The sequence below is a fragment of the Anticarsia gemmatalis genome, chromosome 23 (genome assembly GCF_050436995.1).
Source record: "Anticarsia gemmatalis isolate Benzon Research Colony breed Stoneville strain chromosome 23, ilAntGemm2 primary, whole genome shotgun sequence".
Classification (NCBI taxonomy): domain Eukaryota; kingdom Metazoa; phylum Arthropoda; class Insecta; order Lepidoptera; family Erebidae; genus Anticarsia; species Anticarsia gemmatalis.
Window position 1 is genome coordinate 5,158,638 of NC_134767.1, and position 26,109 is coordinate 5,184,746.

Sequence of the window (26,109 nt, forward strand, 5' to 3'; positions counted from 1 at the left end):
AAATACGAATCAAAGAGAATTGGTAGAAGATTTACAAATCAAAGAAGTGTCACTCAAGTATTTATAAGGTACATACACTTGGCACGTTCGTCGTATATCATTTTGTCATTTTTTAAGTACAACCCTTAAAGTTGATTGGAGTGACGGGTACAGTCGAGTGGAAGAGTTGAATATTATGTCGAGATATTATTATATCGGATTTTATATTAATGTTCGAAGTATATAAAAATGTTTGTTTGTCTGTGTGTCTGTCTGTCTTACATACCGTCCCCGTAGAGCGAAAAGTCATTAACTCGAAAAACCTTGTTTTGAGATATGGCTGTTCAAAGTTTTTAAAAATATAAAGATTCATAACTTACGATTGCAGTAACCTATCTCTACGTTTATAGTCTTAAATGAAGGAAATTATAACAAAGTTTATTTAATATAGACTACATTAAGAAAATATTGTCTGAACGCTTGGAAATATCAAAATATATAAAATTAGTTACTTTTATTTTTTAAATATGTAACATAATTTCGAGTTAGTTAATTTTTGATCAGAGTTAGTGATTTTTAACGCAGTATGAAATGCATGTACCGATGTGAGAAATAACTAAATCCATTTAGTGATTTTACAATTGCTAATAATAATTTTAATATGCAGAGATAATTCAAGGGAAAAGTAATTAAGTCGTTTTAGGTATTTTTTAAGTATGGGTTAGATACAATCCTAAGAAATGAATATTAATTAACTAAAATTAGTTAATTTGCTCATTTTATTTTCAGCTCAAAAGGGTTGACCTGGTTAATTTTCACATTCTATAAAACAAAAACTATAATAGCTACAGGTATGTGGATTAGACAGAAAATTAGAGAAAAATATGGCGATTTCAATGGTGTCATAAAAAAAGAAATCATTAACTCGAGTTAATGACTTTTCGCTCTACGGGGACGATACTCTGTTTCACAGCAAAGCCGCTTTACCAGATTGGAAGTAACTTCGATTTCGTATGTCGATAGTCCTCATCCAGAATTAAACTTTGACAATTTTTTTAAAAGTGATCACTGTGACAGTGACACCAATGATCTGAAATAACACGTGAGTGAGTGACAGCTCCTTATAGAAACTACATATAACATACTATTGAAAGGTACTACAGGTATTCATATACATATGATGTGTATAGAGTAATGCTTTCAGAATGATGACGTCACACAAGCCATATTAAATAGTCTACGCTTGGCTTCACTCAAAGACCGCCAAGCCGATATCCTGGAACTAATATTATAGCTGAAAGCCCTGTATTCCGCACTGAATACATAAATGTTAGAAAACTAAGTTCTAATTGAATTATGGGCTGGCTATCAGAATGTAGGAATCTAAAGTAATTTGATTAAAACTTGTCTGCTGGTTAAAATGTAAAAATAAAATGATTGCTTCAACATTTAATGTTTAATTTACATTTTAAATCGATCGAATATGTTGGATCCGCATTTATTGGTATTCTCCTAATCTTTTTATAACATTTTCTTTGAAAAATTTTTAATCGATAACAAAACTTGAGTAATCGTATTCACCGTAATTTTATGAAATCGGATTATTATAGTAAATATTTTTTTTATGAAAGCGTAGTAAGATAGTTTGTCATTTATGAAAAGGGTTGCAATTTAATAAAAGAGGCATCAAACCTCACCAGATTTTTTCTTGACGCATCAAAATATTAGCACTGGCAAAACGAAATTATAATTATAACATAAAAAATATTTTATCATATTTTTGTTCAGAAAATGTACCGAAAGCATAACACATTATGAATATTACAACGTGAATATTCATAGAGCTTTGTAGACGTTCATAACAGAGGAACTAAAGTAAACACAAGTGAAACCAGGATCATGTCAAATGTCCATATTATGCTCGAGCCGTAACTGTTGAGAACATTGTCCTTAAAGTTGTACACGTAAATTTGTTCACCTAAGACAAACTAGCCGCCTCGTTAGATCCACTTTGAAGGGTCATAACTATGAAACGGTTGTTGTATATCATTATTATACAATATAATACTTTACCAAGTAGAGTATCATAATGACAAACAGTTTAAAAAGTAACAAAAACTTCACTCAAAAAAAATTAGTTTTCTACGGTGCGATTTTGTACAGTCGGTATTATGGAGTATCGAGAGTTTGACATTTAAAATGAGCTTCGAATTTAGTTCGCACGGCCACTCACTAGGGGCGCTAATTAGTTTCTATGAAAAAAAAAATGACAGCTAGCCGGTTGTCGATAGTCAATAGTGGAAAGTAATCTAATCTCGGTAAACAACAAAATTAGTAAAAACAATCCTAAAAAATAATCCCTATCTTTTATTTATGAGCACTACTTGAAATAAAAAATGTTCACGATCGTCTCTATCAATTTCGAGTTCGACTGTACCAATTAGCCCCTAAGTATAAAAGCCTTTCATATTACAATTCTAACACTTTTCTTTCTTTCACAATGGAGGAAACTTTTAAGACTTTCCATCGGGTTTTATGCCTCGCTGGTATCCCAATTTTCGCGAAGCACAATTGGGATTCCAAATCGTGGTTACTCTTGCAGATATTAAATTTCATTGTTGGGGTGTTTTGTTTCATATTCACCACAGGTTTTGTCGTCACCAACCTTTCAGATCTCGTTCTATGTATCCAAGGAGCATGTATCTGGACTACCGGAGTCATAATGACGATAACTCTGGGAGTCTGTCTTATATTTCGTAAAGAATTCCGGAATTTTCTTAAAGAAATGGCTTTTAAGGATGCAATGATGGAGATGCCATTGATAGAACATCTTGTAGAGGCACCTCGTGATACGCCAAAGTTGACGGAATTGAGGAATTTGGTTATTGATTCTCAGGAAAAGCTATTGAAGAATACCAGGCTTTTACTAAAAGTGTATGTGGCCAGTGTGTTCTTATCTGCTACTTTATATGTTTGCACTCCTATTTACCAGATGTTCGTCAGAGAAGATGATTCCTTACGACTGTTAGGTAAGACGATATTCCTACGTATTTCTATACTTCTTTGTCAATTAAGGAACAATTTTGATGATAATAACAGTAAAGAGACAATTTAAAACCAAAGTTATAAAAACAAAGTGAAACACACGAAAAAGGTTAACAGCTATGCGAAATTTTTGGACATTGCAAATGCAACTTTATACCAAAAAGAGTCAAATATTTATTTGTTTCCCAAAAACTATTCAATCAGTAATTAATATCTCGGTTTTTTAGAAGACTCAATTTATCTTGGTGCCTTCTCTTCCAGCATTCGACATGTGGTTTCCGTGGAGTCTACAAAACTTTACCGTTTACATTATCTCGTTTATATTTCACGCTTATGCTGGCTATTTGTGTTGCATCGGTAAGTTTAATTAGATTTACGTTCATTTACTTTAAGAACAGTTTAAATGAGAGGTCAGTGATGCAGGATCTATAGTTTGCTTAGATATAGATAAGATACTAAACGTCGGGTAAACAAATAAGGTATCCTAACCTTTAATTTTCAATCGCGTTTAAGACCCATTGCACCATAATATTACATAATTTTAATTTAACATAATATATTGACTTAAAAGCATCGAGGATATCTCGGTTTTAACGAAAAAGTTTGCTTGTTTAAAAACTCTTATGCAAGTTTGTATTAAAAAATCAACTGAAATAATTTTTGCATTTTACTCTGAATTGCTATACGTTTCAGTGCAGGTTACTCTGACAATGCTGAATTGGCAGTAAAAATGCAACGTCAAGCCTTAAAAACCAATATGTATTTCTCCAGAATCTCTTAATCATTCATTATTTAGATTTGTCAAGAACCTGCCCAAAATTATCACATATCTATTTCAGCTTACCCAGGACTACAATCTACGATAATTTTGTTAATTGGTCAGCTTATCCGTCAGTTAAGGATTCTAGCATTTATACTAGTTCATATGAATGAGTTGGTGCTAGAAATAACTAACGTTCAAGATCCGAGATGGGAAGGATACTGTACAATGCTCTTGTCACAGTGTATTGAACATTATGTGAAAATTAAAAGGTAATGCTATTGATTATAAAGGGTCCGGCTAATTAGCTGATAGGAGTCTCAATTAAGTAAAATATCGAGGAGTATTTATCTATGTACAGCTAATTTTTATTTAGTAAGAGCTGACTGGTTATGACTTTGTCTGGTCACCTTTGGCCGTTTCATGACTTTGGCCTTCAGTCGCAAGTATAATTAAGTTCTGGTTTTTATAATATACAACAAGCAACAATGTTTTAGACAATTTTATTAGAGATACAATTTTGGCGTTTTTAACAAATGATGATGTTATAAAGAGTCTGACCCTAATTATTATTTTACTGTAAGAAATAATCACGCTTGATTGCAAAAACATAACTATTTTCAAAGCAAATTAAATTTTCGTTCTTGTTAATCACAATTATTTCACAGTTTCAATATCGTTACACAAATGTTTGTTTTTATAGGTTCAGCAATAGATTGAACGTTATCTGCCGGCCATTTTACTTAGCGCTCATATTAGTGGCTATAATGTTAGTGTGTATGTGCTCCGTGAAAATCGCCATATCGGTAAGTAAGGGTGACGTCACACCGATAATGTAAGGCTATAAAAATTGTAATATAATTTTAGTGCATGTAGTGGTGATTATTTATTATGACCGTAGGTTTGGAGATGATAAAATAAAATTATATGCATGTATATCTGGCAGTCAAATTATGGGGTACTTTTGTATAAAGATATTAATGTGATATATAAAGACCTGTCTTATTTTTTAGTTCTCTAACAAACAATGGGTATTCATTACACCACCGAGTCTTATTTTCTTTAAATTTAAAATATTTGCCTAAATTAGTAGGTTAATTTTATTTGGTAGCTGGGTTGTTACAAAGATATGAAAATGTACCTTAGGGAAACAGGTGCTTTTCCTATCCAACAGTTCTCTTTACAACGCGTATGAACCAAAACTATGAATGTATCGCTTCGCTTTATTAGCTGGAAACCGGGCCGAACCAAACTTTGGCAATACAGATAATTAAATTTTATTGTTCGGTCCTCTCGTACGAATAGCTATAGATCGTTAACGCGATATGAAACAAGTTGAATTTAATTTTTATGTGTCTGTGAAGTTTCAAGTATCGTATGTTAACGAATTTCGATCAAAGGATCAAAAAAGTTCAATTACAGTAGAATTTTTTGAATGCCAAAGGTTAAATCGAATGAAATTAATGGCATTTAAATTGCTACAATGTATGAGTGAAATATGAGAGGAACGTGACTAAGAGGCAGTCGAAAAGGTTGATGGAAGGTTATGATAGATATTGATAGTATGGTTTGATATACGATATGCAATATAAAAGGCTCTTGAGGCAAGTAGAAATAAAACGTTTCTAAAAATAATTTTGATAATACTAAGAGTGCAAATAATTGTGAGAGATTTTTTCAGATTTGATTTTTGGTTTTAAAGCGAACAGGTAATCATTTAGCTAACATTTTTTGGCTGAAAATGAATTGATGTGCTCTTTTCTATGAGTAACACTGACACAAAAAATATGCTAGGTACCCTCCACCGACTACAAAAAGATCTAGAAATCTGAAAGAGTTAACGATTCTTCTTCCATATTGTTCGACAATGATTGTACCAAGCCACTACAATATCTATTAGAAAAGTGTCGTATTTATTTTCAGAACAAACTGTCATTAGACACAATGAAGTATTACGTGCATGAGTTTTGCTTCATCCTAGTTGTTTTGATGTTCTGTCTGATGGGCCAGCAAGTTGAGAACGAGGTACGTAACTTGTTGATTTGTACGTTGAAGTTAATACAAAGACTGTTAACTTTGCACTCTCTCTGAGTAGAGGGAGATGTATTAAATTGAAGTACGTGAATCAAAATGGCGGCGTGAGTTTTATGGTTATGACTTAAATTATGTGTGTCAAAGAAATTGTTACATACTTTGAAGTGCAAAATAGATGAGGAAATTTTATGAATTCAAAGATATTGATCGTCGTAGTTTGAGGTTTCTTTATATGTAATTAATAATATTTTATCGATTTAAGATAGTTGCAATAATTGTATTTTCAATAGTACACAGTTTTGTCTTTGCCTTTATCCACCTGAAAGAATATTAATGGAGTTAATAGACCATGCGTGGTCCAACTTTTATCCAAATGTGATCGTTACGTAACCAACATAAGTTTTCAAAGATTAGCCTTTGGGCGGCTTAAACAACTTTGATGCTTGGTTGACCAGTAACCATACTATAAAAGAAGAGATAAAAGGTATTCAAAGACTGTAACACATTCTGAAGTGTTTAAACAAATATATTATTTTCTTTTCCAGTGTGAAATCCTAGAGTCAGTGGTGACAGAGAAGTGGTACATATACAACAGAGCTCATAAGAAGCACGTGTTAATCTTCAGCATGGCTCTCAGTCAACGTATGCCTATCTACATATTTGGAACTATAAGGTTGTCTTTACCAACTTTTACTTGGGTAAGTAGAAGTTACTCTAAGTGCCAAAAAAAAAAAATGTTTGATTGCATACATAATATATCTTTTACTCTTTGCCTAATTTCATCGTTATCGATTCAGCGGTTATGAATGTAAACAAATATGTAGACAGATTCTCGCAAATACAACCTTAGTAAGTATACATTTAACGACAAGAGGTGTTAATTGGAAATATTTTTTTATCTAAGTTTAAAAATATGTTTTTTGTTACAGTTCATCAGAACAGGAATGTCGTTCTTCACACTAGTGATGTCTGTACTAGAAGAGAAGAATTAAACATCACTGAAAATAGAAATTGACGCCAGGTTTTAGATTTTTGACAACTTGTAGTAATATAGCTTTAGAAATGTGACGTGTTTATTATTTCGTGCCAGCTTAAAGAGATGTTTAACCTCCGTTAAAAAAAAATAATGCTATTGGTTAATTTCCGTGTTTGGTCAGTCTGTTTGTATGTGGAATTCTAGCACCCAAGGCGGGTGAAACTATTAGTTGCGGGTTTTTTTAAACCATATTTTCCGTAATTTTGTAAGCATGTTTTAGCAAAATTAGGTCAGTCAAACTATCTATCTATTATCAGAATATTTAAAAGGCCACGTCAAAACTGTTAAAATATAATAAAAAATGAAATTTTAAATCATACAATAAATCGAACTTTATTATTATAATACTGAAAGCCGGTAATTCAATAGCTCGAATTGAACTCAAAAGAGGTTGACTACCTGTATTGTGTAAAAATTACATGAACAAATTAATGCGACGTGTTAAATGAAACTATAAATTATTTCGATAATTATTCAGCCGGTAAAATATGTTCTGATTAAATACGGTACACGTTGGTGAAAAAATATTTTGGAGATTATTTTATGAACATCCCTCGCTTGTTTCGTCAGAAGACCCTTGCACTGTAGTGGAATATTATTATATATAACTTGGAATCTGGTACGTTTTTACGCACAGAGATTATTTTGTCTAACTACTACCGCACTATGAATTTCTATTTGTTTGCGGAGACTTTTACAAACATACAAAAACCGGACCCAAAGTACAACCAGATCCGAAAGAACTATTTGTTTGCACAAATAATTGTTCCGTGTGGAAATCAAACCCACGACCTGATATCCCGACATGGTAGCGGCGTGGCGACGTTGATCACTGCGCCACGGAGGCAGTGAAAGTAGAGTAGATATAATGTGTCAACAACATCAATTAGATTAGTTAAAATAGGTCTAATTCATTTGTAAAAAAAACTCTTATGAGAAATGAACTCGAGCACGTTTTTTACTTTAGATTGCTGGACGTTTCGGCAGAGGTTACACCGGCTGATGTTGTAAAACAAGGTCGATTATCTGAAGTGTATGCTCGCGCAACGTTCCGTAGAATATTTGATTGTAAACATACAAAGTGAATTAAAATACTAGATAAATCTATACCAATATTATAAAGCTGAAGAGTTTGTTTGTTTGTTTGATTGTTTGTTTGTTTGTTTGAACGCGCTAATCTCAGGAACTACCAGTCCGATTTGAAAAAATATTTCACTGTTAGATAGCCCATTTATCGAGGAAGGCTATAGGCTATATATCATCACGCCACGACCAATAGGAGCAGAATACCTGTTAAAAATGTTACAAAAACGAGGAAAAATTTCACCCATTCTCTATTATGTGACGCAAGCGAAGTTGCGCGGGTCAGCTAGTAAATAACAAATCGCGAATTGTAAACATGTTATCAATAATTCAAGTTACATTTTATTATTAAACAATACACGTATCCAAAACTAATCAGAATATAATATTTTTATTTAATTAAAACGATCCTGTAAACTTGATGCGTCCACTTTGTAGGCTTTGTATTTTACACGAACAAAAACCATGTACAATATTTAATACCGAGTTAAAATGTCAGTAAAACGTTGAACGTATATGAAAGCTTCGAAATAATCCGATTTTCACATTGTCAGGTATTGTACGCGTACACTGGTGTATACTGGAATGAATACTTTTTTTATTTTAATTATATTATTATGATTTTTTTTATAAAATGTTGAGAAGCATCTTTGGAACAGATTTTCGGAGATGAGGGCTTACTTCTCCATCTATGTACGAGTTTTAATTACCCAAACATAGGGTGCTTATTGTTTATTTTTTTATTGATATTAACTTGCATATAATCGAGAATATGGCTTCAATGGAAAAATATCCAAGGTCGTTGGTCAGGTCCTGGCTTTTTTTTTACTTTACGGGATATTTTTTCTTTTTATGCATTACTATGATAAACAACCCGATGATGCTAGACATGCCTATATGTCATCAAATTCCACGTGACATATATAATTAGAAGTGAAATAAATCTTAATTAACTTTCATATCTTGTGTCATTCCTCGATAACCTTTCGTCTTAGACGGTCTATTTTAATCTTAGTACAGTCCAACACTTACACTCATATAAAGTTATTCGCTTCATTGGGTTCCAGCCAAGCGTGGCTAAACAATTTCTGAAGTGTGTATCGTATTTTTAGACTTATGCCCATCGCCTCCGTGGCGCAATCGGCTAGCGCGTTCGGCTGTTAACCGAAAGGTTGGTGGTTCGAGCCCACCCGGGGGCGCGTCTTTTTGTGGCTATTTGAATACTATGTTGAAATGCAAAATCTGGCTAAATTTCTAAAGATATGAAACTGTTTGGGCGTTGGACAATGTGAAACCAACTATCCTGCGGATCTTTAAAACGCAGAAAAACAACGATAAATTATCAATTAAAAATTAATTTTCTCTTTGGCCAGTAGCGCGATTCTCAACAGCCAGTATTATCAAGTATCGAGAGACATTTAAAATGTGCAGCAAAAATAGTTCCTAAGGCACGCGCTTGAGGCGCTGATGAGATTTCCATACATTTTTTAGCTAGCCGGCTGTAGATAGTCTATAATAGTAGATAATTGCGCTACGGTAGAATTGACTCTACGCTAACTCAGGAAAACTAAGGAAATTGAACAATATCAAAGCAACAAAAATCTTTGACTCTGTAGAAAAACGGAACTATCATTTACTGTATGATGCTCCAATGTAATTATAAAGATAATGCACTTATCAAAGAGCAATAACTTCTAATCAAGAGACAGTAATGATAACAAAGTGCTTAAGATATAAGTACTCACTGACGTTTATCTCAAAGTAAATAAATGTTGCATTTACGTCGCGATTATCGTGAATTTATTGCAAGAAGCCGCAATATTCTATGTTCTAACTAGGTACTTGAATCTGTGACTTACTTATAAGTAAATCATCAAAACACGAACCTTCAATACTTTTTCAGCCACTTCAATTTTAACACGAAGAAGGATTAACGACCTTCTTCTTCCAGCTGCTGTAAATTCAAAGGCACAGGTAGATTTCTATGCAGTAGTTCTCAATAATTAATAAATAATCAAGTTATAGAAACAAATAAATTTAAATCCATTTATCAAGTTGATAGTGTTTCAATTGGTATTCCTTTGATAGATTTAGGATAACAAAATCAATATCACATCCACTTAAGGATGATTTTACTTCAACGATCATTTTGCAGACTTGGAAATTGGCAAAATATCATGTACGAGTATATGATATAAAGTTCTATAAAAACAAGATAAAAATACGGAAGCAGTGTACACCACCAATCCCTCCAGCAAATCAGATCGCCAGTGCAATCGGAAAATGTAAATAGCATCATCCCGGAGACGTATTACGAACGTCTCGATCTCAATACACGTCATATACGATCGACTTCGAAGTACAATACGAATTATACGAACAGTTGAATGGATTTGTGGACTATAACTACTAGTTTGATTGAGATTGGACGAGTTTAATAGGTTTATTTCACTTGAGTAAGTGAGATGTGGAATAGTGCTGTTGGTTGAAGTAGGTCACTAGGTTTTTTGTTTGTTTCCTTTCAATATTTGTAACGATAGGATGGAATCATGGTTTCTTGGAAAAGCATCGAGCGTATTGACGACTTCTCATTCCACGCGCAGTTACCAAAAATATTTATGAACGTATCGCATGAGGTAGAAAAGAGTAACTGTCCCGACTGAAGGAGTTTTTGCGAGTAATGATATTGCCATAGACTTATTATTTTTTTTTAAAACATGAATTGAAACGAAAATGAGTTTACGTGACAAATAATAGCTCTCACAAATCACAAGTTAATACTTCTTTCACTCGAACTTCATAACTATTCATAAAACCCTACAAGGGTTTATACGAGTATATAGGTTCTATATCTATACCAGCCGATAACTTAATTAACATGGATGTAACTAAGTTAATTTACTATTAGTTTAGCATCCAGTAAACTAATTTAGCTTGAACCAGAATTTCAGACATGTCTCAACCAAAATTTACGATAATTTTATTGTCTTGAGATGGTAAAATAGTGTGTATTTTAGTCTCATTCAAGAACAATCCTATCGTCATATTATACCGAGCATACCGATTACATACCGTCAGTCGAGTATCGAGAATTTGACATTTAAAATGTTCTTGCGGTACCCGCTAGAGGTGCTGATCAGGTTTTAAGGTTTTAAGGCAGATTTCATACAAATATTGTCGATAAGGGTTAGGTAAGAACGGAAAACGGTAAGGTTCAGAGTTAAAATTTTTGAACATAAAGTTGGATTCGATAATTTTTTTACATTAAAAAATGTAACGACGGACCACGGCGTTCTCTTCCATGCTATGAACCCCATATGGTAGTGGCGTTCTTTTCCTCTAAATAATATTGTTCAGATCATTAAAGTATATTTATTTCGTATCGAAAATAATAATATTTTCATATTTATAAAAGAACAAGAGCTGTTGAAGTGAATGTCGGAGATGCTCAACTCTAGCCAATTTTATTTCAAGCTTCAATGCGTTAGATAACGATGCTGCCGAGTATTACAGCCAGGAATAACGATGGGGAAATTATAGCATAATATTTTTATTTGTATTGTTTGGTTTTAAATAAAATAAGGAGGAAATGGGGTTTATTTAAAGATATTATTAGTCTGATAAATAACAAAATGTTAAATTGTATTATATGCATTCAATTATGAATGCATGCTTAACAATTTACTTTTTATGTAGGCTCATAATTTTAACTTATGGGTTAACCCACTTTTATAGTGCCACGATAAAACACGGAAAATATGTTTCTAATCATAAAAGGTATAATTTCAAAACTAAGCAATTTCTGGTACGTTTTTATTTAGTTTGAACCTGATGGGGTTTAAAAAGTAAATTAAAAATAGGGAAGAGATTCTCAATAGCCTCAAATCTCGTTTTGGCTTACCTTTGTTCTATCAGAACTATTTTTTATGTCACGTTATGACTATGACTATTCTTTTACCAAAACTGTAACTCTTTTTTTAAATAAAAAGGCTTTATTTATATTAGATATCTCATAATCGAGTATAATGTAGGTACAGTCAACACAATAAATATGATTTTTCCTATGACATAAGAGATTTCATCTGAGCGGAACATTTGGATTATTTTCTTAGTTGATGGCCCCATTTGTGTTAATGGAATTCGCTCGTAAATATATTTCCTCCTTGTAAATCCTGATTGACTTATGTTTATTTATTAGCCATAATCTTGTTATATTTTTATGCAGAATATTATTTGTTTTCGCTGACTGTGGTTAATAGGAGGTAAGTGCTTGAGTCATTTGTGTTACAACATTAATATATTGTCAATGTATTTTACGAGCAAAAACTAATATTGCCTATTATTAATAAAGGCTCTATCCGTTTTTTTCTGAATGACGGAGAGAGTGATTTAAACTTATGCGAAATACAAATTGCAGTGTATATATTTTACTTGATTCAACAGACAAGACAACTTTTGGCATAATGATAAAAATGGTCGAACAGCACAAGGTACCACAATAAATTAGAAAATGATTCGTAGACCCAAAAAGTTTTTTAAATTATGAACTATCAAAAAGATATAATGAATATAGTAGAGAGAATAGTAGATCGTAGATAGTCATCATTATTAATGATGACTATCTACGTGAGTAATCTGTGGCGCAATTCTCAACAGTAGGTGATGCCGAGTATCGAGAGGTTGACATTTAAAATGTACTGCCAAAATAGTTCTTACAAAGCCCGCAGAGGCGCTAAACAGACTTTCATGTAAAACTTCTCGATAGCTAGCCAATTGTCGGTAGTCGATAGCAGCAGAGAATAGCTACAGGAGTCCAAAAACCAATCATTCCATTTATCACTAGCCTCCAATCCCCAATAACCACAATTCTAATTGGTTTTCTCACCACAAGTGCAAACTACGAATAACTATCGATACGTCTTCGAGATTATGCATAGAGGCGTTAACGTTATTACAAATAAGATCTATGTCACAGATGCGGCTACTAGATTTATATAGAGCTGTAAATCGGTCATACGCATTCACAACGAATTTGGGAACATTCCCATTCAGGTATTGGGAAACGCTATTGGTTTTACTTGTGTACATATGATGATAGCTGTGATCGCAAAGCACGATGAAAATGCATGATACTATTTTGCAACGTCATAGTGGGCTGTAGCGTGATTAGTGTCTTGAAATATGCTTGTTTGTGCTGAGTGTTAGCAGTTGCTTAAGAATTGACGTTTCGTGTTAATACTCATTTTTTGGTGATGTAAGTTAGTGTTATGTTAATATAAAATTTACTTTTTTTAATCTTGGAACTGTGTTGATGTGAGATAGTTGATTGTGGCGTATTCGTCACTAAGTCTATAGCATGCCTTATAATATTCGATTTGATAATCATTTAAGGATAGAATCAATTTTAATAATTTGATACTTAAGAATTTTCAAATTAAACTAAATCGCCTTTTTAAAATGTATGCTAGTTTTGTTATAAATGTGGAAGTGTAACTAGTTGGATAACTAGAGGTTGTTTGTTACTCAATCATTAAAATTACGAAAGTGCTACAAAGAAAGTTTATAACCTAGACTATCACATATAATTCGCAGACAGAATCTAGTACTATATGTTACTCAATAACATTGTCAAAACTTGAGACCGTACATGTAACATCTGACTACAGATTCTGGAAGTGAATTGGTAGATGTCTTAGTTAACACGTACGTTCTGACAGAATAATATCTTTGTCGCCAGTGACGTCAGTAACAGTAAGATTGCGTATATCGTGTGATGGATGAATCTAAATGGTTATTGCATCGGATCAACTCGTGTTGTAGAAGTGACGGTGACTGCTGTGATCTTTGTGACGTTGTTATGTGTGAAGGTATGTGTTACGTATGTAATGAAGTATTGTGATTAAAGTTTAGATAGTTAAATGCATCTTTGGCGCGTTCGGTAATGTGTCTGACGGCTAAACACGAGATCCCGTGCGCAAATTCCGAGTTGGATAAAGTGCTATTGGTATATTATTCATATCATTTTTTTAGAAAAGAAGCACAAATTTTTGCTTTGTCTCCGGTAAACGGCCACAAGCTCGCTCCCTATAACATGAGACTTACACTGTTTACGGCAAAATGTAGGTGTATTTCATACGCCTCCTACCTTCTGCCTATATCATCGGTTATAACAGCCAATAATATAGCAAAATTTATGAAACTATATTTTTGTTATTCACAAAAATTTATACTTAAAAAAAAGAAGTTATAACCGCTCTATAAAGATCCGAACAACTTCCACAAAATGCACTGGTCTGTGCTTAAAGTTTTTGTATTTCTCTCTCAGAGTACGCGGCAAAGAGATATTTCTTAAGGCGACAATTTATACGGCCCTTTGCTCGCTGCGCCGTTAGGATTACTTGTGGCGTAAACAATGCCGCTTTATTTATTGACTAATGATTTAAAAGGGCTCGTGAAAGTATGAAAATTGTATTTTTAGGTAGTCGTGAATACGGTGTTAGAATAAATTGTATATAATTTTCTTTCAATTTACTAGGACATGGACGAAGAAGTTGTTGTATTTTGCCTGTTTTGTGATATGAAAGGTAATATATGTTATTTCATCATCATCATCATCATCTCAGCCGGGAATCGTCCACTGCTGGACAAAGGCCTCCCCCATCGAGCGCCAATAGGACCGGTCCTGGGCCGCCCTCATCCATCGGACTCCGGCAACCCTTACCAGGTCGTCGGTCCATCTTGTGGGGGGCCTGCCAACACTAATATGTTATTTAGAGGTAATGATACTAATTTCATTGATAAACATTCTCTATTAAATATTGTTCCCTCATTATTAGCATAAAAATCTATTTATCGCCATATTTATTCAGCAGAAGATTTCCTATTTATTCAGAGAAATACGAACTGGTAAAATCCTCGGAAAGTGAAAGGGAAGAAGCAAACTTTTCCTATTTCTACGTTCAGACGTTAGAACTCCTGAATTATTTACCTATATCTACATAATAATATAATATGACTCATTATTCCAATTAATTACTTCCAAAACAGTTCCTAGAATAGCGTACATCTAAACCAATGCGGTTAAAAGTGACCATCAGTCAGAGTTGTTCATATCAGAATCAATTTAATATTAATGGTTCTACCGAGGGCTCTTCAAAACGCACATGCCGCGTTCATCAGATTCTGACGCAGCCTAAACCACGAACAAGCACATTTGTGGTTACAGATAAACGTTAGTTAATGAAGAGCTACATTCTAACTACTCGGTTTTAATACAATTAGAATCTATTTTTGTCTTTCATTCTTTGAATAGTTATGTTGGGTGATGAAAAAATTGTCTTCCACATTTGTAACAGGATTTTTTTTAACTATCTGTTAAGGAGGGAGTTTTATGCGAAAACGTATCTGCGTTCCTAGAATAATCCGAGTATTTTTGCGCCAATAACATACCTCTATATGAAGATATGAATAAAATAAATAAATAAAAAAAACTACGCATATTTTCGACTATTAGACAACAAAACGTTGAAACCTTTTATCCAAAGTTCCTAACAATGTTCGTTGAAGTGAATGATAAACTTGACATTTACAATATTTTTTTAAGATGCCATCGGTCAGATTTCTTAACAATACGATAAGTAAAGAGTAAAATTTTGTAACTAAAAATCATTTGAAATAAACTCTTCCTACAAATTCCCATAACAAAACCACCGCAAGCTCACCAAAGCGGGAATTCATTGCTATCTGTTGAATTATGGTAATGCACGCATGACAGATGTGTGGGCATCCAATACGTCAAGTTGCCCACATGTTTGTCACTCGCTCCAGTCACTCAAAACGTCAGCTTTCGTGTTATTTTCCTGTGTACTCGCTTGGGTGTGTTTATCTCGTGGTGATAGTTCTTTCGTTGTATAAGGTCGGGGAAAAAGTCTTTTCGCATTATAGTATGTATGAACTTGTAATAAAATCTTTTCTCTACACAAAAAAGCTCGATATTTGGGTACCTCACGATCTCACTGTAAGAAACCTAATGAACCGGTTACTCATTTGTGATTCTTGAAGCCAAAGAGATTAGCCATAGAGAAACTATAATGCGAAAAGACTTTTTCCCCTGACCTAATATTAAGAAGGTGTTATATCTTTATTTATTGCGTATTAACTATCACACGACCAACCGATTCCAAACTAAACTATGCTCCTACTATTACTTATATTCGCTTAGCCTTTGTTCCAAACTATGTTGGAGTCGGCTTCCAGTCTCACCGGATGCAGCTGAATACCAGTGTTTTACATGGAGCGACTGCCTATCTGACCTCCACAACCCAGTTACTTAGGTATTAACACGATACCCTTCGGTAAGACTGTCAGACTTTCAAGCTTCTGACTACTGTTAACGACTGTCAAAGATCTTCAAAAATGACAGCCGGGACCCACAATTTAACGTGCCTTCCGAAACACGGAAGGCACGTTAAATTGTGCTCCTACTATTACTTCTAGGCTAATTATTAAACCAGACTACTGATAGAGTACCTAAATACTTCTAAATACATACTTAAATAGATAAAATTACGTCTTTAATAAGCGGGAAAATCACTCAAATATTAGTCCTTGGTGGGATTCAAACCCACTGCACGCGGTTTTAGGATTATTGCGAGGTGACTCCGTTAATAACTCCGCCAAACTTGTCCCATTTGTTTTTTTCTAGACTCCAATGTTTCGCCCAACATGACGTTGATCCTAATTAAGCATAAATTTAACCCATTGCTGTCCCAATGTACCGAGGCTCCTCTCGGAGTGAGGAGGATAATTGCGGGTTGGGGACTTTGCATAACTATTTCAAGATCTCTTGGTATACAAAGTTGTCTTGCCATATTTTCCTTCACAGTATTTTGTAAGACAATAGCTTATATATTTATAAGCAACTCCAAAAACATTTAAGATAGCCTGTACTACCGGGATTTTCTGCCACTATCGACTACCGACAGCTGGCTAGCTATCGAATTATTTTGTATGAAAATCTGTTCAGCGCCTCTCGCGGGTGCCATAAAAACAAATTTTTAAGTACATTCTAAATGTCAAACTCTTAGGAGTGGATAGTACATCCTGTACTGTTAAAAACTGTTCCTCGATTCTGTATCGTGGAACAGTTTTAGATTATTGATCGCATTCACAGATAGGTCTTTACAATTCGTTGTCTTTTAAAAGACCGAACTACTTTCCAAATAGTCTTATGTCTGTTTCCAAAATTTCATGCTTAACGTTTATGAAAACAATAATTTCGAAAATAGCGGCCAAAATCCGTAATAACACGACAAACTGCGGTAGAGACAATACGAATGTTTCTTACACTGCATATTGCATTCACCATCATACTACCGTGGTCTCCGCAGGGATTTCGAGATGAATTCGTGGTATTACCTCATAATGTGTTCCCCACTTTAATCCTTGTTGTCTAGACGTCATGTCAAACTTCAATTGTTTTTGCTCGTCCTGCAGGATTTTGTTGTTATTTTTTGGTTTACAATGCTGGTAATGAGAAGATGATTTTGTTAGTGTAGGGTTTAAAGATAAGCAGTTATAAGTTTGGTATGGGTTATCTATTGCTTTATTGCATCTTGGAATAAAAGTCTGTCTATCTCAAACGAATAATATTTTTACTTATTGGAATCTGGAATAATATCACTTTATGCTTTTTATCTATACTAATATAAAGCTGAAGAGTTTGTTTGTTTGTTTGAACGCGTTAATCTCAGGAACTACTGGTCCGATTTGAAAAATTATTTCAGTGTTAGATAGCCCATTAATTGAATTCCTATAGGAAGGCTATAGGCTATATATCATCACGCTATGACCAATAGGAGCAGAGTACCAGTGAAAAATGTCACAAAAACGGGGAAAATTATGATTGTCTTATGCCACGCAAGCGAAGTTGTGCGGGTCAGCTAGTGCTTATATATATTTAAGTGTCATCTGTACTCCTAAACTAAAATTACATTTTTTTGGTACACTTTTGCGGCTAAGAGGGCTACAAGTTTAAGCTAATATATTGTACTTTTTACCGGAAAGGCCATAGGCTTTTCACAAATGTAACCCCCGTGTGAACAGCTTATAAAAGACTAATTTCTATAAAAATGAAAAGAATATGGAGTCCAGTAACAGTTTGCGAAAACAGAATGTTCGAGAACTAAACAAATTCCAAAACGATCCGCAACCTAAATAAACTTTCTCTTGTTTTTCTTGAGACCTAGTCTAAGTTCCCACTTTGAAATTCAATATGAAGGTCAAAGTCTGACTAATTAGCCGTAGTTTGCTTTCATTTCAGCCTAAGATTAATCTTAAAACTTCAACCGTTAGTGTTATTTTGTTTCTTGGTTGTTTAGTAACTTATTTTAGTTTCTGTAGTCCGGGGTTAGCTGACACTTGCCAAAATACAAAGACGGGTGTACGATGGATAAGTTGTTCAACTGTCTTTGGTGTCGTATACTATGCCAATTCCCATATTTCTATTAGAAATACCATGAATCTCACAACACGCCATGTTCTATGTAGAAATAGCTTATACCTCCTGTTTCTTTAGAATAAATCTTATCAAAAAAACAAATGTTAGTTAATTCATAAACGGACGCTTAGCAATCTGAACCTGATTGAACTGCTACATTCATCTACTTAGCATAATAAAGATAGGATTCTTTGATCGTTTTTCAATCTATTGATCTAAAATGTCTAGACCGATTTGATTGAAATGACATTACAATGTAACCAAAACTACAAATAATTAAAGTACTTCAATACCAATTAGAAAAGCGAGACATTTACGTCCCACAAATTATATTTGAATAGAAACTGTATAGTAATAAGTGAAGGCTTCCATTTTTTTGTTGTGAGCGAGAGAGCGCAATATGGCTGTGAAGTGGCTCTTAGCCGTACTCGGCTTTTTATGGCGGAGTTGGCTCGGCCAATGACGGGCTCTAAACAACTAAGGCCACTCCACAACTTATGAGCACGCTTACCCTTATATTTTTGCCTGACATTTGAGTTTTACAATTTACGATGATTTATTTTTGTTTAGTGATTTTTGTATTTCGATGCGACCGAATTTAATTGTTGTGATTTATTGATATCGTAGTTTTGTTTAGGTCTCGTGATTTTTTTGACGAATGTTAAAATTTATGTCAGAATTCATACTAAGTATCATAATCTAAACGATAGCAAAAATTGGAGATTATGGTGGAGATATTGACTTTAAATTCTCGCAACTTGTATACATATAAAAATAAATCGAAAACGTAAAGTAACAATGTTATGTAGGTAAATTAGACAATAAGCTGCCACCCATCTACGGGGCTTCCGCGCTAAGGTTGCTCAACCTAATTAATACAGCTTAGATGCTACGGGGGACACAATATCATGATATTTTATGGCGATGGTGGCATAAATTGGGATAAAGATGATAACAAGATCTTTGTTTTATAATACTCGATATCAATATTTAAGTGTTATCTAAAATAGACAATGAAAACTTAAGTTTTAAGTTTGTCAATACCTTACACATTATTTTAATCTATACTAATATTATAAAGCTGAAGAGTTTGTTTGTTTGAACGCGCTAATCTCAGTAACTACTGGTCCGATTTGAAAATTCTTTCAGTGATAGATAGCCCATTTATCCAGGAAGGCTAAAGGCTATATATCATCACGCTACGACCAAAAGGAGCAGAGTACGAGTAAAAAATGTTACAAAAACGAGGAAAATTTTGACGCATTCTCTCTTATGTTGCAAGCAAAGTTGCGCGGGTCAGCTATTTTGTTATATTTTCATTCGAACAATGAATATATCTATTTCAAATAATGCATAATGGCCTGTTTTCTTAGAAAAAAAAAACTAACTAATTCGCGATTACAATTCATAGAGTAATAAACCGAACGTTTGCAATCAGAACGTTCTTCGAAGGAACCAATTAACTTAATTGGGGAAGACTTCGTTTGACTTTTACGACGATTCGTTTTGTTTTTCTCCAATGTCGTTTTGGTAAAACGGATTGTATTAAGGGAAAGCATTTACATCAATATTATTGTGCAAAGAAGTTTGTCTTAGTGTTCACGGATAAACATTATTCTTGTAATATTATCTTTTAATTTTTACTTTCTGCGTTAACACGCATTGATATTTTACGCATTATTATTTATAGCTGTGATTAGTTTAGATAGTTACAGGTACAATGTTATGTCACTTTCGATGAATTTCAAAACTGTGTATGAATGAAAAATACAATACACTGTGCATTCTGTACATAAATAATCTGTAAATAGAGCTCTACTTGTAACAAGTAGGTGTGTAGAAAAGTCAAAACAATTTCTAGCTTGAGTTCTTTAGAAATCTTTGAATGCCCTATTTTAATCTAACGATTAAGGTCTTTCTGAAGTACTAATACCTAGTTTTGCAAATCATTCATGTTTAAAGTAAATACCTCATAACTCTTATGTACTAATATTGTAAACTATGTCATAGTAGTTTTAGTGAATGATGTGTTCACGTGTCACAGGTATATGTGCATATTAGGAATGCCTTTTTATGTGACTGTACCTTTTAACAGAATGTAATAATATGTCTAAAGTTGGTGATCCAATAAATTAATAAATAAATAAACACGATTGCCCAAAGAACCGAAGAAAAAGATATTTTCTGCTCAAGATGTGCTTGACAATTATTTGTACGAAACTTTAAGATATGAGCCAAGAACACTTGAGAAAACTGGCTCTCAAACGAAGATTTTCACAAAACTTGTTGAATTTTAGTGCTAAAAGAAAAATATTATAATAGACTATTATTCTTTTATAAAACAAAATAAAATTATAATGTGCCTTTTACCTTGTATTTATAGCTAAAAGTTCTTATTAATGTCAAGTGGCTCAGTTCATACTTACATACGTAATTTTACGTGTATTATTTGAGTTTTTCTTTTAAATGTTAATCCAGCACGTGTTCTAGTTGTAGAGTACGATAAGATACAAAAAAAGCCAAGGTTTCAAGTTCAACACACTGTCGAAATGCTAGAGTTAGTGACTTATCATTTCTTAAAGAATTTTTTTAACACGGTTTGAGACAGTGCTAGGTGCAAGGGTTTCCTCCCACGTTGGCTGAGTGCAGGTCGGGGACTTTGAATGTCTTCGTGAAATGTTTTAAAAAACCTTACAAATGTTTTGTCGTTAAAACTTTGGTCAAGACTTTAAAAGTATACAGATAGCGAGAAGATATCAGGCTATGAATAAATGCCTATATTTAAGACGTTTATAGAAGCGGCGTAATTAGAATTTCTTTTTTAGCGATCAAAGCGTAGACTGAAGACATAAAAATGTCAATGAAATTAATTTAATGAACAACCTGTGAACCATAGGAAGGCTTCTGCTAATAATTCATTGATTCACGCAATAAAAAAATTAAATTGCTGCTGATTAGATCTTTTATAAAAAATATTCAGAGAGCATCTCATTTTGCATCAGAAGATTTTTTTAAATTTAAATAAAGGCTACTCCCCCGCTAAGAATTGCGCTTGTGTCGTGGGCACTTTTACAATTATTTAAATAACGGACACAAAGTTCAATCAGACTTTAACAAACATACAAATAACGGAAACAAAATAAAATCAGACCCGGAGCAACAATTTGTGGATCGCACTAATAAATAATTGTTCCGTATGGGAATTGAACTCACAACCTCCCGACGCAATGTTACCTTCACGAACCTTGAACCACTGCGTCACGGAGGCAGTCAAAGTTGTAAACATGCAAAAGTTACTGTCACATATCATATTTGGTTTTGTAAAGTAAACCAAGCAAATTGTTTGCTTTGCGTCAAAATTCGTAGCTGGCTTATTTTTACTCGAATATTATTTTTCAAAAAGAGCTTTTTTATTTTGCGTATTTGCTTAGCTGGGTTTTCAATGGAAGTGGTTAGCCTGTATTTTGTATTTCATTTTGACATCGCTTTAAACGGACTTCGTTCAGCTTATTCAGTACACTACGTTGACAAGTGACGATGAAAAACAGTTGAAAATAATGGAAAACGGTAGCTCGATTCCACTTTAGGTTATAGACAAGTTAGCTATAGGTAAATTTTGTATCAAAAACCGGATCAGCGCCTCTAGCGAACGGCCTTAGGAACTATTTTTGTGGCACATTTTAAACGTCAAACTTTCGTTACTCGATAGAACCGCAAACTAAATTCCAACACCATCGACTATTGACAACCGGCTAGCTATTGAGAAATTTTGTATGACCATCTGATTAGCACTTCTATCAGATGTCGCAGAAACTAGTTTGGCAGAACATTTTAAATGTCAATCTTTCGTTACTTGAGAGTACCGACTGTAGAGAATAACGCTACGGAAAACAAAACGTAAGGTGGAATTAAATACGGTACGTAGAATTCTAAGTGTAAATGTGATACATTTTGAAAGTAACAAAGAAACAAAGGAAAAGCTAATGTAGGTAGAACACACAGTAAAGCACAAAGTAAAATAATTTGGGCAGTAACTTTCGCATTTTCGACAAGTAACTCCGGCTCAACTATTTTAATGGGGAATGTTTCTGACGTTGCTATCTCTCGTTTGAAACTAAACGTCACATCTCTCGTACCAACGTACCTAGATTGCAATTAGCGCGAGAGAGATAGATGATACATTCAAACGGCGACGAATAGAACGGAAATTGAGTGGACCCTTTTCACTTTAAGGCGAAACCTCACAAAACCGTGGATAAGAAAGTTTTTGGGTACATATCTGAAAAATTGGAGTTAAACGGTGTTTCCTTGAAATAGTTTTACTTTAAAAGTTTATTTGGATCCTAAGGGAGTAGAACTGTTTTAAGATGCCAATATTAATAAAGACATTGTTTTGAATCCATTTGGTTGATCATAAGAAAAGCAAGTGGCAACAACGATTCGTTATGATCCTAAACAATTATTATCATAAGTCTGTATCGTCCTACTGCTAGGCAAAGCCTTTTCCATAGATGTCATAGGCCAAAGTTAATTTATAAAGTGCTGACCGAATCCCTAAACGACACTCAATTTTAAGTAACTAAAGAAAAACAAATTCCCTTGTTAATTTTCACAACATTTTAAATTCGCTCCACACTTTCCTTAACACTGCATAATGCACAGCAATACAATAGACCAACACAATAAATAAACAAACGCCTTCATAAAAGCTATTAAAAGTATTCTCGACCAGTGTAGTCGAAATGTTTCGACTACGGTAGTCGTACAACGAGTAACGGATGAATATCGCAGTCACGGACCACAAATTGTTTTTGTGGTTGCTTTAATTATTTCCACTTGGTGATCTTATACGTGGATAAAGAATTTGGAAGTGACCAGCAATTGTTTATTAATTTCACATTTTTTAACACTATTTCTAGGTTCAAGTTAAACAATTACTTATCCATTGCATTAATGGTGAGCGAAGACCATTGTATTTATACTTTGCATCTGTGAAAGCTCTTTAAACAACAAATTCGTTGATTGACTACCCAAAAAAAATCGAATAAATATGAACGATCCAATGATAAACGATATAGACGATTAAGATTAAAAATATGATTTTTAAATCTCATTTCAAATGGCTATATCGTCAATTGTAAACTTATAAATTACATAATTATGTTGTTTTTCGGTCTAAGATTTTTACCATTTATTTATTTTGTAATTAATTCTAATTCTCTCCATAACACCAAAAGCGTCAACAAAGCAAGTTTATATTTAAACCAGTTCATATCTTGTTATTATCTATATCTGCAACACTGTCCTTAGCGGGCCACATCCGCTACAACACGACGCAATAAAGATGCACACTTGTCATCGCGTGTTGTTTATACTTTTAGTTTCACACTTAATTCTACTGTGGGTTATGTTATTTTAGCGAGTTTTGTACTACACAAATGCTTAGCTATTTAGATAGAAAATAAAATATTCTTGTATGTACGTTTGTCACGGGCTATGGTGGGATAGGCATATAAAAATGAGACACGGTGTATCCGATTGAAGGTACCGCGTCCTGGCTAGCTTGTGGTGACAGTAGAAGGTTTTAGTCGGTATGCCGGGACGCCTTGCTGGCAGGAGAGCCTAACACACCTTTGCTTTTTCCCTGAAGCGGAGCATGCACTATTGCATTTTTCTAACCTAAAAAATTGCATGAAAAATGACCAAAACAAAGAAAGGCCTATACTCAATAGCGGGTAAAGTTACGCTTTGCATAAAAATATCGCTATCAACAAAAGAAAACAAAAGCAAAACAATCGGTATCGATCCATAATATCGTATGCTAAAAATCGATGCGACCAATACAGTTCACAGATAACGGAGCCGTAGCGAGATATCTATCTCTTACACGTTTACCGATCCGATAATCTACTTACAAACTTACCAACGTTTCTGTCCACAAGGGAAATGCGATCCCTTACTTCCCTGATTGCTCATCTCGGTTTAAAATGAAAATTCAAATGGGTATTGTTAACTTAATCAATACTGGCTCACGGAAATCCTTTAATAAAGATTACAAACCCGAAATCTCCAAGTTTGGTCCCAAAACGAGACCGCTTACAAAACTAATGGGCGATAGGAAGGCATTTTCAATTTTACCTGCGATTTACATATTCAATGAGATTGAGACTTGATGGCGTTTCGACGTTGATCTAAGAATTTGCATAAAACTGAAAAAAAGGCCTCGAGCTGTTTGGAAATATTTAATTAAAGAGGTTTTGGGACAAGTGCTTAAGGAAACAAGTCGTGTTCTGGTAAAATTAATCAACTTTTTGATAGCATTCGGGTGTAACCTAGATTTTTTTTACCTACATATATTTTTAAAGAATACTGGTAGGTACTACTTTTACACAAATTAGTGACTAATTTCATCGTGCGTTCACGATAACCAGAGTCTTATTGATGGTACTTTATTTATAAGTAACACTCTATTTATTTACTACTAATTTTATTGCAACTGTCTGGAGTACATCTAAGAGTATTCAATATTGAATGATTGAGTGAAAAAACAAATATTGATTTGGTTAAATCTGTTAAAACAAAGGAATTGCTAAATTAAATATTAGAAGTAGTAAATAAAATTGAGAAGTAGTGTATAAATATACAATTTTATGATCAAATGCGAAAAAACACCTCATTGGTTGTTGAAATATAAAATGTTAATTTTCAATCGAATTGTACAATTTACAAATCCAAAGAGATGTAAATTAAAAATAATTCCTAAAAAAATCTCATTCCGAAATAAGATTTTGTCGAAATTAATAAAATTTCACCCTTTCATTTAAATGGAGTTGCAATTGTTTAGCGATAATTGTATTTACCTTTCAATTTTCAATTACGTTATTTAGATTTTTATTTAGTTGTTGACATTTTGGTAGAGCTCTGAAACAAGCGATTAGAACTTAAGCTGAAAGTATTTTTTCATTTTATACTGTTATGAGAGTTGAAACAAACTAACATAGTATCAGATGGAATATGATTAAATGGTACGTGGTAAACTAATTTTCTTCTTATTCGTTTATTCGAAGTGATATTATATATAATTTTGCATTGCGACTTGGATGGTTGGCAGAAATGAAAAAAAAAAGTATAAAATCCTAAGGAACTAACTGTTAAGTATATTTTAAACATACAATTCTCGATTCTCGTTAAACTGTACAAGTGTACAGTACTGGTATATTCTGAAATGATTACTAAACTCGCTTTTTTCCCAGCCACACTTGAGGTCGCGTACTATAACTCATTTTAAAACGTCCCAAAGATCAGATCAGTTTAGAGGTCAGACAAGTTTCGGGAGGGATGCAAACCTACGACGAAGGGTATAAACTTGTTTACACAGTTCGATATTGTATTAACGTTTCGAGTTAAATTCAATTTTGTGTATTTGTCCGATGATATCGTTTATTTTACAATCTGATTTGAGAGCGTTGTCAGTTTCGTTGTTTTATGGGTTTATTATACTTTTTCTTATTTAAAAGACAACTCCCGCACTAAGAATTTCTCTTGTGTCGCGGGAACTTTTAACAACGGAAACAAAGTACAACCAGACCCGAAACACTTATTCAAACCTAAAGCTATACACTCTACGAAGATGTAGGTATACCCTAGTTTCTACTCTTATATTTTATGTACGAG

At 33.6% G+C, this 26,109-nt stretch overlaps 1 protein-coding gene and 1 non-coding gene across 2 annotated transcripts; both read left to right on the forward strand.

Annotated features, from left to right (window-relative positions):
• The first annotated feature begins 2,479 nt into the window (after nt 1-2,479).
• LOC142983099 (odorant receptor 13a-like) lies at nt 2,480-6,810 on the forward strand. Its single transcript, XM_076129930.1, has 7 exons — nt 2,480-3,008; nt 3,286-3,381; nt 3,864-4,056; nt 4,488-4,590; nt 5,708-5,809; nt 6,364-6,516; nt 6,748-6,810. The coding sequence occupies exons 1-7, from the start codon at nt 2,480-2,482 to the stop codon at nt 6,808-6,810; spliced, it is 1,239 nt and encodes a 412-aa protein (XP_075986045.1).
• Nucleotides 6,811-9,062: 2,252 nt separating this feature from the next.
• Nucleotides 9,063-9,136, forward strand: TRNAN-GUU (transfer RNA asparagine (anticodon GUU)). The gene has a single exon. It is a non-coding gene; the product is annotated as a tRNA-Asn (tRNA).
• The last annotated feature ends 16,973 nt before the right edge of the window (nt 9,137-26,109 follow it).